The sequence below is a fragment of the Dipodomys ordii genome, unplaced genomic scaffold, assembly GCF_000151885.1.
Source record: "Dipodomys ordii isolate 6190 unplaced genomic scaffold, Dord_2.0 Scaffold2, whole genome shotgun sequence".
In the NCBI taxonomy this organism is placed as follows: Eukaryota; Metazoa; Chordata; class Mammalia; order Rodentia; family Heteromyidae; genus Dipodomys; species Dipodomys ordii.
The window spans coordinates 36,139,233-36,153,638 of record NW_012267218.1 but is presented as its reverse complement, the minus strand read 5'-3'; the positions used below and the strand labels follow the sequence as shown (position 1 = coordinate 36,153,638).

General features: G+C 37.1%; 1 protein-coding gene across 1 annotated transcript in view; it reads left to right on the top strand.

Annotated features, from left to right (window-relative positions):
• Window positions 1-14,406, top strand: part of Arid4a (AT rich interactive domain 4A (RBP1-like)) — a 71,877-nt gene that overhangs the window by 17,997 nt on the left and 39,474 nt on the right. Inside the window, exons 8-11 of the mRNA XM_013013959.1 lie at window positions 1,552-1,684; window positions 7,331-7,410; window positions 8,455-8,531; window positions 9,577-9,743. Coding sequence (XP_012869413.1) covers window positions 1,552-1,684; window positions 7,331-7,410; window positions 8,455-8,531; window positions 9,577-9,743 — 457 coding nt within the window. The remainder of the gene's footprint in view (window positions 1-1,551; window positions 1,685-7,330; window positions 7,411-8,454; window positions 8,532-9,576; window positions 9,744-14,406) is intronic.

The window sequence follows — 14,406 nt, the reverse complement described above, 5'->3', positions numbered from 1 at the left end:
CTTAATATAATTTTTTCCAAGTTTTTCCGTTTCCTAACAAATGGGGCAATGTCATTCTTTCTGATGGAGGCATAGAATTCCATTGTGTATATATATATATTTTTTTAATTTACTTTTTTGCCCCATCAAGGGGCTTGAACTCAGGGCCTGGGTACTACCCCTGAGCTTTTTTTGCTCAAGGCTAGCACTCTACCACTTGAGTCACAGCAGCACTTCTGTTTTTTTCTGTTTATGTGGTACTGAGGAATCAAACCCAGGACTTCATTCATTCTAGGCAAGCACTCTACTAGTGAGCCACATTCCTAGCCCCCACTGATAATTCTTGTCTAAATCAGATACTGATACTAAGACAGCAAAATGGTGATTTTCTAATTTTTCATTCCTGCTACATTGCTTAGGTAAATTTAACTAACATCTAGCTATAATGAAAACCTTTTTCTTATCACTATGGAGTCATAGATTCTAGTTTCACTTAATGGGCTATAATTTATTTTAGACTTGAGGCTTGTTCATGCAGGAGAGCACCTGCCCAGCAAGTACAACATCCTGAGTTTAAACACCATTACTGCCAAAAAAACAATATTCAGTTTGAGATGCACACTGCCCCAGATTTTATTTGGCCAGCATAAGCCTCTCCAGGCTACATCAGTGCTCTTTTGATACATTCTCACTATTTCTTTAGCACTTCATTGCTTTCTGACACAACAAGGAATCCTAGGTTCATGTTACTTTCTTTTCTTCCCCATGCCTTGTAACTGGCCATTTCTTCAGGGGATCCTTGTTCCTTTTAGTAGAAATATTCAGAAATTAAGATCTAGGGGCTGGGAAGGTGGGTCAGTGGTAGAGCACTTGCCTTGCATGCATGAGGCCCTGGGTTCGATTCCTCAGCACCACATAAGCAAAAAGAAAAAAGCCGGAAGTGGCGCTGTGGCTCAAGTGGTAGAGCGCTAGCCTTGAGCTGAAGAGCTGAGGGACAGCGTCCAGGCCCAGAGTTCAGGCCCCACGACTGGACTTCCTCCCCCCCCCCAAAAAAAAAAAAAAGAAAGAAATTAAGATCTAGGTATTAGATGTTCTTGTTACTGCTGGGGTATGTATAATGAAGATTTTAAAAGGTAAAGTGAATATATAAATTGCAAAATGGAAAATAATTTTTTAAAAAACCTAAAACTTCTAAGGACCCAAATGGAAATCTTAGTTCAGTCACTTACTAGATATGTCATTTTGGGAAAATCACTTCATGAACCTCTTTGAACTTACATATATGAATACCAATTTTCACAAAACTGCAAGATATTTTTGCTAGTTTCCAGAAAACTGGAAGTGGAGCTGTGGTTCCAAGTGGCAGAGCATAGCCTTGTACAGAAAAGCTCAGGAACAGTGCCTAGGCCCTGAGTTCAAGGCCCATGACTAACACCTCTCCCCCCCCCAAAGAAAAAGAAGAATAGAGGATAAAATACTAGGAGCTGAATTCAACATTTTGAAGTCACAGTACTCTGGTTGTGTCAAATATTGTGTATATTGGCATGATGACCTAATTATTCTAACTTACAGTACTGAAGATGAAAAGGAAGAGGAGAGTAGTGAAGATGAAGATGTAGATAAGCGCCGTCTTAATGATGAATTATTAGGAAAAGTTGTAAGTGTGGTATCTACGACTGAGAGGCCTGAGTGGCATCCTGCTTTGGTAAGTAAAGTTTTTTGGACAGTTAGGGAACCAATCAAATATCTGTATAATCATTTAAAATGTTTTGGAAGTATTTTACAACTTATATTCAAACCTCCCTGCAGTTTAAAAGTTGAGCAGTCAGTTACAAAAATTTAGATTTCTTTCATTTCCTTCTGTTCATTCTATAATCACTTGTTGTGATCTTCCAGGTCCTTCAAAATCTGTCTAGTGATCTTCCAGGTCCTTCAAAATCTGTCTAGTGGACTCTTGCCCTGTATCCTATTGCCGTTTTACACCCTTAGCTTCCCTTTGCTTGACCCTGGATTCTTTCTGAAATATAGATGTATCTTCTGGAACTTCAAAAAAATCCCTGTGCATATGTGTTTGTATTTGTGGGTTTGTGTGTGTTGGTGCTGGGACTTAAACACAGGACTTAACCTCATGCTTGCACTTGCTTTTCCATGTGCAGCTGGCTTCTCTCTGTCACTTAACCACAGCTCCACTTTCTGCTAGTTAATTGGAGATAAGCATTCCAAGATTTTTGTCTTCCTGAGTTGGCTTCAAACCTTGATCTTCAGATCTCAGCCTCCTGAGTAGTCGAATATAGGCATGAACCAGTAGTGCCCAGCCTTAAAGATGAATCTATTCCTGCATTCAGTACTAGTACTTGGGCTTGAATTCAGGGCCCAGAAAGCTATTCCTTAACTTTACTGCTCAAGGCTGGTTGTCTACCCATTGAATTACATGTCCACTTCTGGCTTTTTGCAGATAAGGGTTTCACAGACTTTCCTGCCTGGGCTGGCTACAACATGGATCTTCAGATTTCAGCCTCCTAAGTAGCTAGGATTATAGGTATAAGTCAATAGTAGGTGTGGATCAAATAGTAAAGTGATTGTTTGGCAAGGGCAAAGCCCTGAGTTCCAACCCAAAATTTTCTATATACATCTAAAAGTATAATAATTAAACAGGAGTTACTCTTCCTCCAATTTGAGAATTTTTTTTTTCTTTTTACAGTCCTAGGGCTTAAACTCGGCCTGGGCACTGTCCCTGAGCTTCTTTTGCTCAAGGCTAGTACTCTACCACTTGAGCCACAGCGCTACTTCCAGCTTTTTCTGTTTATGTGGTGCTGAGGAATCAAACGCTGGGCTTCATGAATGCTAAGCAAGCACTTAGCCACTAAGCCCCATTCCAAGCCATGAGAGAAATCTTTAAAAAAAAAATCATTAATTTTGTCATGACAATTTCATTCTCAAAAATAAACCTTCAGTTGGTCATAGTGGTACATGTCTGTGGCCCAGCTACTGGGGAGGCTGGGGCAAGTTTGAGTTTAAGACTAGCCTGGGTAACACAGACACTGTCCGAAAAAAAAGTAAATAAACCTTTATTGAATCTACCTTAGCAACTGATTTTCAGTCTGTAAATGGATGTTTGGACCATCCGTAGCTCTTATTTCTTATTTTTACTATAATCTCTGCAAGTTATTTTGTTTTTATAAAAGTCTTTAGGGGCTGGGAAGATGGCTCAGTGGTAGAGCACTTGCCTTGCATGCATGAGACCCTGGGTTTGATTCCTCAGCACCACATAAGCAAAAAGAAAAAAAGCCGGAAGTGGCACTGTGGCTCAAGTGGTAGAGCACTAGCCTTGAGCTGAAGAGCTGAGGGACAGCGCCCAGACCCAGAGTTCAGGCCCCATGACCGGCCCCCCCCCCAAAAAAAAGTCTTGAATTGCCTCCTATGCAACACACTAATTCCTATGAGCCTTTAACCTGCCTTAAGTTAACCAGTATTCACTGAAGATCTGCAGAGTTGGCTTTGTTTTAGTTCCTTAGAACAAAGTTGGGTGGGGTGACGTAAGTGTATAATCCCAGTACTCAGGAGTCTGAGCCAAGAGAATTATGATTTGGAGATGAACATGAGATCTATAGCAAGTTTTAAGGCAAACCTGGGTTATGAAACTGTCAAAAAAAAAATGAAGTTGGGGCTGGGAAGGTGGCTCTGTGGTAGAGTGCTTGCCTTGCATGCATGAGGCCCTGGGCTCAGGACCACATAAACAGGAAAAAGCCAGAAGTGTGCTATGACTCAAGTGGTAGAGTGCTAGCCTTGAGCTGAATAGCTGAGGGACAGTGCCCAGGCCCAGAGTTCAGGCCCCACGACCGACAAAAAAAAAAAAAAGTAGTTAGTTCAGTGGTATAGTACTTGCCTAGTTTATACAAAGCCCTGGGTCTGATCTGATCCCCAATACCAAAATAAAGAAGCAACCTCCCCCAAAAAGCAAACTGTAAGTTCCTTAGAGAATTATAAGATTTCAGTACATTGCCTTCAAGAAGTTTTTTTTTAGCCAGGTGTAATGGCTCATACCTACAATCCTAGGAAGCATAAAATGAAGAAGATTGTGAGTTGAGGCCAGCCTGGGCAAAAGTTTAGGAGACTTCAACTTAAAAGAAAAAGCTATTTGGGCACTGGTGGCTGTAATCCTAGCTATTCAAGAAGCTGAGATCTGAGGATTGTGGTTCAAAGCCAGCTTGGACAGGAAAGACCATGAGACTCTTATCTCCAATTAACCACTAGAAAACTGGCAGTGTCACTGTGACTCAAAGTTGTAGAGCGCTAGACTTGAGCAAAAAGAGCTCAGGGATAGCGCCTAGGCTATCCTAAGTTCAAACTCCATGACCAACAACAACAACAACAACAAAAAAAGCTGAGTGTACTGACATGCAGCCACCATTCCAGTGATGATGTGAAGCATAAATAGGATTGTAGTCCAAGCATGCCAAGGCACAAAGCAAGACCCTTATCTCAAAAACAGCAGGAGCAAAAAGGGCTGGAGGTGTGGATCAAATAATAAAGTGATTGTTTGGCAAGAGCAAAGCCCTGAGTTCCAACCCAGTACTGCCAAAATTTGCTTATATATATCTAAAAGTATAATATTAAAGAGGATTTACAACATATGACTCTTCCTCTAAGTATACCATCCTTTAGTCAATTTGTGTGTATCATATGCATGTAACTCTGTATGTGTTATCATGTATGTTTGTATTTCAGATCTAACTTCCTCATATGAGAGAAAAAATGTAGTCTCTCTGAGCCTGCTTTACTTCACTTAATAATAAATTATTTTCAAGGTTCATCCATTTCCCAATAAATGACAATTGTGTGTGTGTGTGAGTGTGTGTGTGTGTGTGTTTTGTTTCCTTTTTGCTTTTCCTTCGGTTATAGTGTTAGCCCTTGAGGGTAGGCACAACTGTATTACAACAAGCACCTAACAAACAAATAGAAAAAGTTTATCTTTACCTGATGTTAAGATGTGTGTGACTAAGACTTTTTGCTTGTTTGTTTGCACTGGTACTGGGGCTTGAACTCAAGACTTGGGTACTGTCCCTTAGCTTTTTTGCTAAAGTATGGTCCTCTGCCATGTGAGCCACAGCCCCACTTCTAGATTTTTGGTAGTTAGAGATAAGAGCCTCATGGGCTTTCTTGCCTGGGCTGGCTTGAACTGTGATTCTCAGATCTCAGCCTCCTGAGCCGCCATGATTACAGGTGTGAGCCACAAGCACCCAGCTCTACTAAGAATATTTGATACTTTTCATATTGACTGTTTAGTATGATTGCCATTACCTGTTTGTGACTGAGTTTAAACATAATTGGGTCTGGAGTGTAGCTGAGTGATAAAAGAGTACTTACTTAGTATATGCAAGCTCCTTCCTTCCATCCTGTCCCATATAAGAACATACTACACCCCGAGAATGTGCAAATTCAGGTTCTGAGTGCCATGTGGCTCTTCCTCTACTACACTGAACAGTGCAAAACTCATATTTCTATAAACTTCCATATCTAAAGATCTGTGGATAGTGCTAACTTTCAGCATAGAGCTTAATATTAAGGGAGATTGTGAACAAGTATATTTGGTTTATTTTTTCATTCATTTTGAAGAGAGGGTAGAGGCTTGCTATGTTGCCCAGGTTGGCACTTCAGATTCCTGGGCTTATCATCCTGCCTGAGGCTACTGATAGGCATCACTGACCTGGCTTAATTTTACTAATAGTACTATTAAGACATGTTACTTTCAAAAGTTAAAAAATTAGAGATTTTTGTTGTTGTTGTTGTTGTTGAGATTTTATTTTATTTTATTTTTTTGGTAATGGGGCTTAAACTCGGGGCTTGGGTGCTGTCTCTGAGCTCTTTTGCTCAAAGCTAGAGCTCTACCAATTTTAGCCACAGCTCCACTTCCTGCTTTTGAGAGGTTAATTGAAGGTAAGAGTTTCATGGGGCCTTCTCTGCCTGAGCTGGCATTGAACCCACAATCATCGGATCTCAGCTTCCTAAATTAAATAGTTTAGGATTACTGACATGAGCCACTGATATCTGGTTTGAGATTTTTTTATTGTTAAAAAACATGCCTGCCTTAGTAGGAAAGGGAATTTACATGACTTTGTTGGTGGTGGTTATGGGGCTTGAACTCTGGGCTTGGGTGACGTCCCTCAGCTCTTCAGCTCAAGGTGAGCACTCTACCACTTGAGCCACAGCGCCACTTTCGGTTTTCTGGTGGTTTATTGGAGATAATAGTTTGGCGGACTTTCCTGCCCAAGCTGGCTTTGAACCTTGATCTTCAGATCTCAGCCTCCTGCGTAGCTAGAATTACAGGCATGAGCCATCAGACCTAGATGACTTGTTTTGATGGTACAGAGGTGAAAGCTCATCCTTGAACTTGCTAAGTATTGTATCTTACACTCTAGTGCCTGTGTATTTTTATTTATTTATTTTGTCCGTTATGGGGCTTGAACTCTGGGCCGGGGCACTGTCCTTGAGCTCTTCAGCTCACGGTGAGATCTCTACCACAGGAGCCATAGCTCCACTTCCTGTTTTTGAGAGGTTAATTGAAGATAAGAGTTTCATGGGGCCTCCTCTGCCTGAGTTGGCTTTGAACTGCAATCCCAGATCTTAGCCTCTTGAGTAGCTAGGATTACAGGTGTGAGCCACTGGTGCCTGGCTCTTATGTATTTTTTAATAACCAGATTTAAAAATAGATGCTGATTTAACCATATTTTTAAATGGTAATACACAAAGTTTTCATGATAGATTATACATTCCCAAATTTATATTTTGGACAGAAATGAATTTTTTAGCTTAGAATAAACCCTGATACTTTTAAAGTTTTAGTAATTTTAGTTTATATTTCACTAATCTTTTTTTGTATTCTATTGACTGGATAATTTAACTAGAAAACCAATATGATAGACAAAAACATAGGGAAATCTTTTGTAAGTAATTCATTAATAATGGGCGTTCCTTATGGTAGAGTTGGGTTTTTTTGTTTGGTTTTGTTTTGTTTTGGTCATGGGGTTTGAACTCAGGACCTAGGTAGGCACTGTCCTTGGACTCTTGCTGAAGGCTAGTACACTACTACTTTGAGCCACAGCTCCACTACTGGTTTTTGAGTAGTTAGAGGTAAGAGTCTCATGGGGACTTTCCTGCCCAAGCTGGTTTTGAAGTATGATCTTCAGATCTCTGCCTCCTGAGTAGCTGTGAGCCACTAGTACCCAGCTTTGGTTGAGCTATTTCTAATCCATTTTAGTGGTCCAGGGATCTAGAATCATTGTTTTAAAAAATATTCTCTTTTTCTGAGCACGAAAAGTAAGAATCATTTGCTTTTTCATTTTTATTTCAGGTAATATCTCCTAGCTGTAATGATGATGTCACAGTGAAAAAGGATCAATGTTTAGTTCGATCATTTATTGATGCTAAATTGTAAGTAATGAAACACTCAATAATGATTCATGGGAGGAAAAATAGAAACGGAATCATGGTGATTTCGATCCTTCTACCAAAATATTATTTTAAAAAAGTGTCATATGTGACATAAGTTGAGTAGTTATCTAACATGGTTTAACTTTATATCATGTAGAGGATATGTTTTGCTGAAAAGCTTTATATAAAAACTGAGAACATGAATAACACTTGTTTTTCTTATGTGTGAGATTTTTATATTGTGAACTACGAAACTTACTTTTAATAGAATTTATGTTTCTTGAATAATCACTTTTACTTTTTAGTAAAAGTCAGATTTTTAGAAACTTTTCCCTAGCTCCATCTGTTTTGTTATTTTAAAAACTTCTGGTGAAGCTGAGTGCTGGTGGCTCATGCCTGTAAAACTACTTATTCAAGAGGCTGAGATCTGAGGATCGCAGTTTGAAGCTAGCCTGGGCAGAAAATCTCATGAGACTTACCTCCAGATAACCGGCAAAAAGCCAGAAGTAGAGCTGTGGCTGAAGTGGTAGAGTTCCAGCCTTGAGCAAAATAGCTACACAACAGTGCCCTGGCCCTGAGTTCAAGCCCCAGTACTGGCAAAAAAAAAAAAAAAAAGAATGAAAAGGAAAAGTGAAATTAAATGCATATATCTGAAAGTAAATCTCTGAAAATTTTAAACTATAATAAAGTTATTTTAATATTTAGCAGTAATATTGTCTTTGCCTTCCACTAAATTAAGTTAAAAATAAGTATAAAACATTTGGATAGGCAATACTGTTACAATGTTGAAACCATATTGATATTAATGACCATATATTGTCTATAGGATGTTTACATAAGAGTGAATTTGAGGCTCTTAGTGTACTTTGAAAACTTTAGAAGGGAAAAACTTTACTAGGAATTTGAGATATGGTTTTTGACTTTGAAATACTGTAATTTTGAACATTAATTTTGAGTTTCAAGGCTACATTAATGTGGACTGCTTATGTAATTCTTTTAATTTAAAAAATGATTTTCCTTCTTTTTGCTCTTCTCTGTAATTAGTTACTCTGTAGCAAGAAAGGATATTAAGGAAGTAGACATTCTCAATCTGCCAGAATCTGAGCTCTCCACCACACCAGGTAAAAGAAAGATGACTCAATGTATTATTTCATGATATGGTTCTCTGTATATAATAGGCAATACAGCATTATTGAATACTCTCTGGTATGGCATTTTTCCTGTATATAGTTGATAGCCATAGTTGATAGCCATTCTTATTTGATGGTATTATCTTAAATGCCTAGATAAAGTATTTGATTATTTATTTATTTGTTGGTTGTGGGGCAGGAACTCTGGGCCTCGGAGCTGTCCCTCAGCTCTTGGGCTTAAGGCAAGCACACTACCACTTGAGCTACAGCACCACTTCCGGTTTTCTGGTGATCAGAGTCACATAGCCTTTCTTTCCTGGGCTGGCTTTGAACTTTGATCCTCAGATGTCAGCCTCCTGAGTAGCTAGGATTACAGGTGTAAGCCACCAGGGCCCGGCTTGGTTGATATATATATATATATATATTTTTTTTTAATCTATATATATATATTTTTTTTTTTTTTGTCGGTCATGGGGCTTGAACTCTGGGCTGGGGCTCTGTCCTTCAGCTCAAGGTGAACATTACCACTAGAGCTACAGTGCCACTTTCAGTTTTCTGGTGGTTTATTGGAGATAAGAGTCTCACGGACTTTCTTGCCCTGGCTGGCTTTGTTTGAACAGCAGTCGTCAGATCTCAACCTCCCGAGTAGCTAGGATCACAGGCGTGAGCCACCAGTCCTGACGATAATTTTTATAGAAGGTTAACCTTATGTTTTACTTTTAAGATTTCTAACAATATTCACTGGGTCTGGGAGTCCATGCCTGTAATCCCAGCACTTAGCAGTAGAATCATCAGTTTGAGTCTACTTTGGACTACATAGTGAGACACTTGTCTAAAAAAAAAATTCTCACAGTATTTCAGAGAGTAATAACAAACGTTTATATAATAATAAGTGAAATACGTTCACATTTACTATATTGCTTTTAAGTGACAGCTGAATTTGAAGTTAGCTCTTCTGACTCTGAGTATCATGTCTTTTCGGCCATTCTATGATTCTAATTCCTTATCAACTGCTGAACTACATTTTCATTTTTAGGTCTGCAGAAAGCAAGTGTCTTCCTAAAAACTAGAATTGTTCCTGATAATTGGAAAATGGATATAAATGAAATCCTTGAGTCTTCCAGTAGTGATGATGAAGATGGCCCAGCTGAAGAAAATGATGAAGAGAAGGAAAAGGAAGCCAAAAAGGAAGAAGAGGAAGTGGTAAGTACAATTTCATGTTTGTAACATATGAAACATTATGTTGCTCTTTAGTACAAATAATACTTTTAGCTTTTAGCTCAACTTCCTTGGGAGTTGAAAAAAACTGTATAAATCCGGACTGGTATTTAGTGCATAAAAAATTTACAAAGAAGGTTGGGCATCAGTGGCTTATACCTGTAATCCTAGCTACTCAGGAAGCTAAGATCCAGAAGCCAGTTGGGGAAGAAAAATCTGAGAGACTTCATCTCTATTTAAGCAGACAAAAGCTAGCCATTAGAGCACCAGCTGTGAGTAAGCAAGCTGAGTAAACAAGCCCTGAGTTCAAGTTCTAGTCCTGGCAAAAAAAAAACCAAACAAACACAGAAAAGGAGGTACTTCTCAGGTTTAATCAACAAGTGCAAACTGGTGTTTGGGGTTTTTGAAATAATACAGAAAAAAAGAAAAATAACTTCTAGTTTTCTAAATTTATTTAGTTTTCGTTCTGTTTTTTTTTTTTTTTTTTTTCAAGGCAGGGTCTCTCAGGCTTGTCTTAAGCTCTTAGTCCTCCTGCATAAACCTCCCTAGTGCTGGGATTATAGATGTGTTCCACCATGTTTCCATGGCACAACTTTAAGTAACTGTTATTATCCCACTTTAAATATTAGCTAAGTGAGGGAAAGGAATGTCAAGTAATTTTCCCAAAATGTGATAAATAGGTTTTGAACCTGAGTCTTTTTTCTCTTAACTTCAGCACTTTGTAGGAGTAAAAAAAAATTTTACCCAGACCCAAAGAAAGTCTCATTTGACATCTTGATAAGTCATAGAAAAAATATATACATAGTATTTTATAAGTTCACATGATTTTCATTCTAATATTGCTATGTTAATTTAAAATATAATTACAGGAAGTCATCTTGTGTGTTTCACTGTTGCTCGCATGAATATTGTCTATTTATTGAGCAGTATTTTGTTAAATGGGATAAATTGTCCAGCATGTTGAGTTTAGGGGCAAAACAAAGAGAATTGAAAAGAGGCCCGTTTTAAGCATGAAATGTTTGTCAGGAAAAATGTGGGAAGTCTGTATTTTACATATACAGATGTGAATTTATAAAACAACATGATTATACTTGTATGTGTTGAAGAGTATGTGCTGTTTCTTTCTTTTTACTTCCCCTGCAGTATTTGGTTTTTTACACTCTGAAATCAGAATGGCGGTTCATACTTACAGGCTGCCTACAGAGTTGCCATAGTAACATGCTGTTGGTTTTAAGTGAGCATGCTCGGAAAGACAGGAAGGTTCAGCAGAGGCTTGGCAGGTTGCCAATGGAGGTTTGCCAGATGCTTTGAAATGGGCTGTCTTTCTTTTCCTTTCATGTAATGTCTGATTTTTATGTGGAAGAGAATGTAAGTAGTGCTGTATAACCCTGCGGATGCTATGCCCTAAGAGGGAAAGCAAATATTTGCAAGTCAGACTGAGAAATGTCCAGACCCCGTACTACTTAGAAGGGGAATCTAACCATTTTTCATTTGAAAGAAAATGCAGCACATAGGTAAGATTTTTTTTTAATTTTGGTTGATTTAGTTACTATTTTGACTGCCAGAGATGGGTTAAATAAGAATTTTAGGTATTGATGATGTGTTTAATATGATAGGGTTCATAACCAAGTGTAATTGTTTCTTGTAAAAAAGACAGGAGGAGTCTATTTTTAGAATATTAGAGGATGAAAGCTATTTTTCTGAAACGTAAGATAGATTTGGGAATGAGAAAAATAAGGAAACAGTTTGGCAAAATTCAGTATGTAAAAACTGAATATTAAATGTGGTTTTGTATATTATCTGTATTTATAGATGTTTTCAGGGTAAATAGGCCACATTTTTAGGGTGTGAACTGTTACAGTCTGTGATTTAGCTTTTTTTTTGTTTTTTTTTTTAAATTAACATTAGTTATGATCTTATGTTGCAGAATACTGTAAGAAAGATTAGTCTCTCTTTTTTTTTTTTGCTAATACTTTTAATTAGTGCCCCTTTCATTCACCCTACTCCTAAAATGTGAAATCTTAAACAAAGAGGATAAAAAGAGCTTTGTAGAAAGTTATAGAGGATGTCTATAAAATAATAGTGTTCATATTACAGTGATTAATTTCATAAGCATAATGTTTTATTTACGCTGTGAGTAGATGTTAGTAAAAAAGGATGAAGAACAGAGGTACAGCTCTGTGACCTATTGCTTATAGGTGATAAAAAATTTTAAAGGTAAGGATGCTTATAAGATGGCATCTGTTTGAAATGTATTACTTAAATTATGAACCTACTAAAATTTAGTGAGTTGGGATGCTATTCATGCACTGAAAAGTAACAGCAAAAATTACACCATTTAGGCACCGATTTACATGATTGTGATAAATTATTTTTCAGTTGGTCAGTTTCATAGCATATGTTTTCTTTAAATTCCTTGATAAAAACTGAATTCTTTCTTCTTTGGCCAGATAAGTAGGTTTTCTTTAGTGATATTTTGGTTGCTGTAGGAAAAAAAAATCAACTGCATTTCTTCCTCTTGGATTTAAGATTTAGTTGCTGAATCATTCTAACTTGCCTTGAGCAGTAATTTTAAAAAAATTAATTTATTAATAAGCTGAAAAGCAGTTTAGTCTACACATGACAAAAAGTAGAATGAATATAAAATATATAATGAATAATCTGATAAGTCAGGGCCTACCTGGCTTAGTCATTTTGGGCCTTTATACATAAGTGAGCCTAAGCTGTTCTATTACATTACAGATCATAAGTCTTTCCCCAAATCTAATGATGGTTTAATTTTCATGAAGATTTAATGTTGATTTACAAGGCTCAAAAAGGTCTTTTGTAATGTTCTGTAAATGATTATAATAATACTGCAGACTGTCATTTGATGCATGTAGTATAGCAAGCAATTTTATGCAGTAGAATCATACAAGTGTTAGATATTTCTGCAGTGTTAATGAGCAACAGACATTGCTTTTATATTTGATGCTTTGTAACATAAGTAATGGTAGTAAGGAAATTTGCAATTATATCATTTCATCATAGAGCATCTTTTTTACTTTACATTATTTTGGGTTCCTAAGCATTTTGTAGTTTAGGATTCAGGAAGAAGAAATGCTTTGTTATTGCTTGGGAAAAGACTTGAAAATCTGACAGATAGTAATAATGAATTTCAGTTGCAGCACATTGATAATTGCGTTGAAAAAAAAACCTTGGAGAATATTTTTATATTATTTAAATGCCTTTATTAAGAAAATTTCATATTTGAAAAGATGTTACTGAGTTTTTTTTGAGCTTTGAAATGGATTGATGGAAATACCAGGTAAACATAAGAAATGGTATCAATTATTCATTTGCTTCTGACTGAAATTTACTTTGGGCAAATAATATAGAGGAGATTGTTTTTTCTTAGCTTACATTATTTATACAGAGGGAGCCATTACGTTTCTACACATGTTTACAATATGCTCCAATCAATCACACTCCCTCTGTCACTTTTTGTAGAGGAGATTTTTAAGTGTAAAATAAATGGGTAGTTACTAGAAGATTATCAAGGGGAATTTGACTATCTAGCTTTCTCTTTCTTTTAAATTATTATGCTTTGAAATAAGTTGGCTTATGTGTTGAATTTTATTCAAAATTAGAATCTAATTTTGAAAAGGATACTTATTCTGTGTAGATATATGGACACTCATCTAATTTTATGCATTTTCTAGGGATCACTTTACATTTGATGCTTCAAATTTATTTCACTTTATAAAAATTGTTGGTGCTTGTTTTCTAATTCATGAAAATATGGTCATTACTTTTGTGTGTGTGTGTGTGTGTGTATGTGTGTGTGTGCGCGCTTTTCCTCTCAAGGCTGATGTTGTACTACTTGAACCACAGCTCTACTTTCAGCTTTTTGGTGGTTAATTAGAGATGAAAATCTCATGGATTTGCCTGCCCAGGCTGGCTACAAAGCTCGATCCTCGGGTCAGGGCCTCCTGAGTAAGTTAAGGTTACAGGTGTGAGCCCCTGGCACCAGACTGGATCATTACTTTTTGATGTTCAAACAAGTTTTGGGGGTTCATTTGGTATCTATTAACCTAACCATTTTTCCTAAATTGTATACTTGTATTCTAGTGATCATTCAAGATCACTTTGAGACTTTGAGTGTAAACGTTACAGTAAACACATGATAACTGAGGAAACCATGCAGTCAGTAAAATTTAAAAACGATGTAAAACATCATGTAGTTAGGCCATACTACTGCCAATCAGTTGGTTTTAAGTGGCCAATTTTACAAGTAATTTAGACTTTTGCTTACAATCAAATGTATGTGACAAGTTACTTGCTAAGGTCTTAAAATTGTAGCCTGTTAAACAAACAAAAAAGTTCTAATGAGGTTAGAAAAATCTTTTTTCAAAGTATCAGTATAAAATTCTAGCCAAATTAAGGTCATCTAATTATACCAACAGGGATTGAATATTTTTATGTACAAATAATACATGTTTATGCATTTATAAACCACTTTTTTTAGGGGCTGGGAAGGTGGCTCAGTGGTAGATCACCTGCCTTGCATGCATGAGGCCCTGGGTTCGATTCCTCAGCAGCATATAAGCAAAAAGAAAAAAGCCGGAAGTGGTGCTGTGGCTCAAGTGGTAGAGTGCTAGCCTTGAGC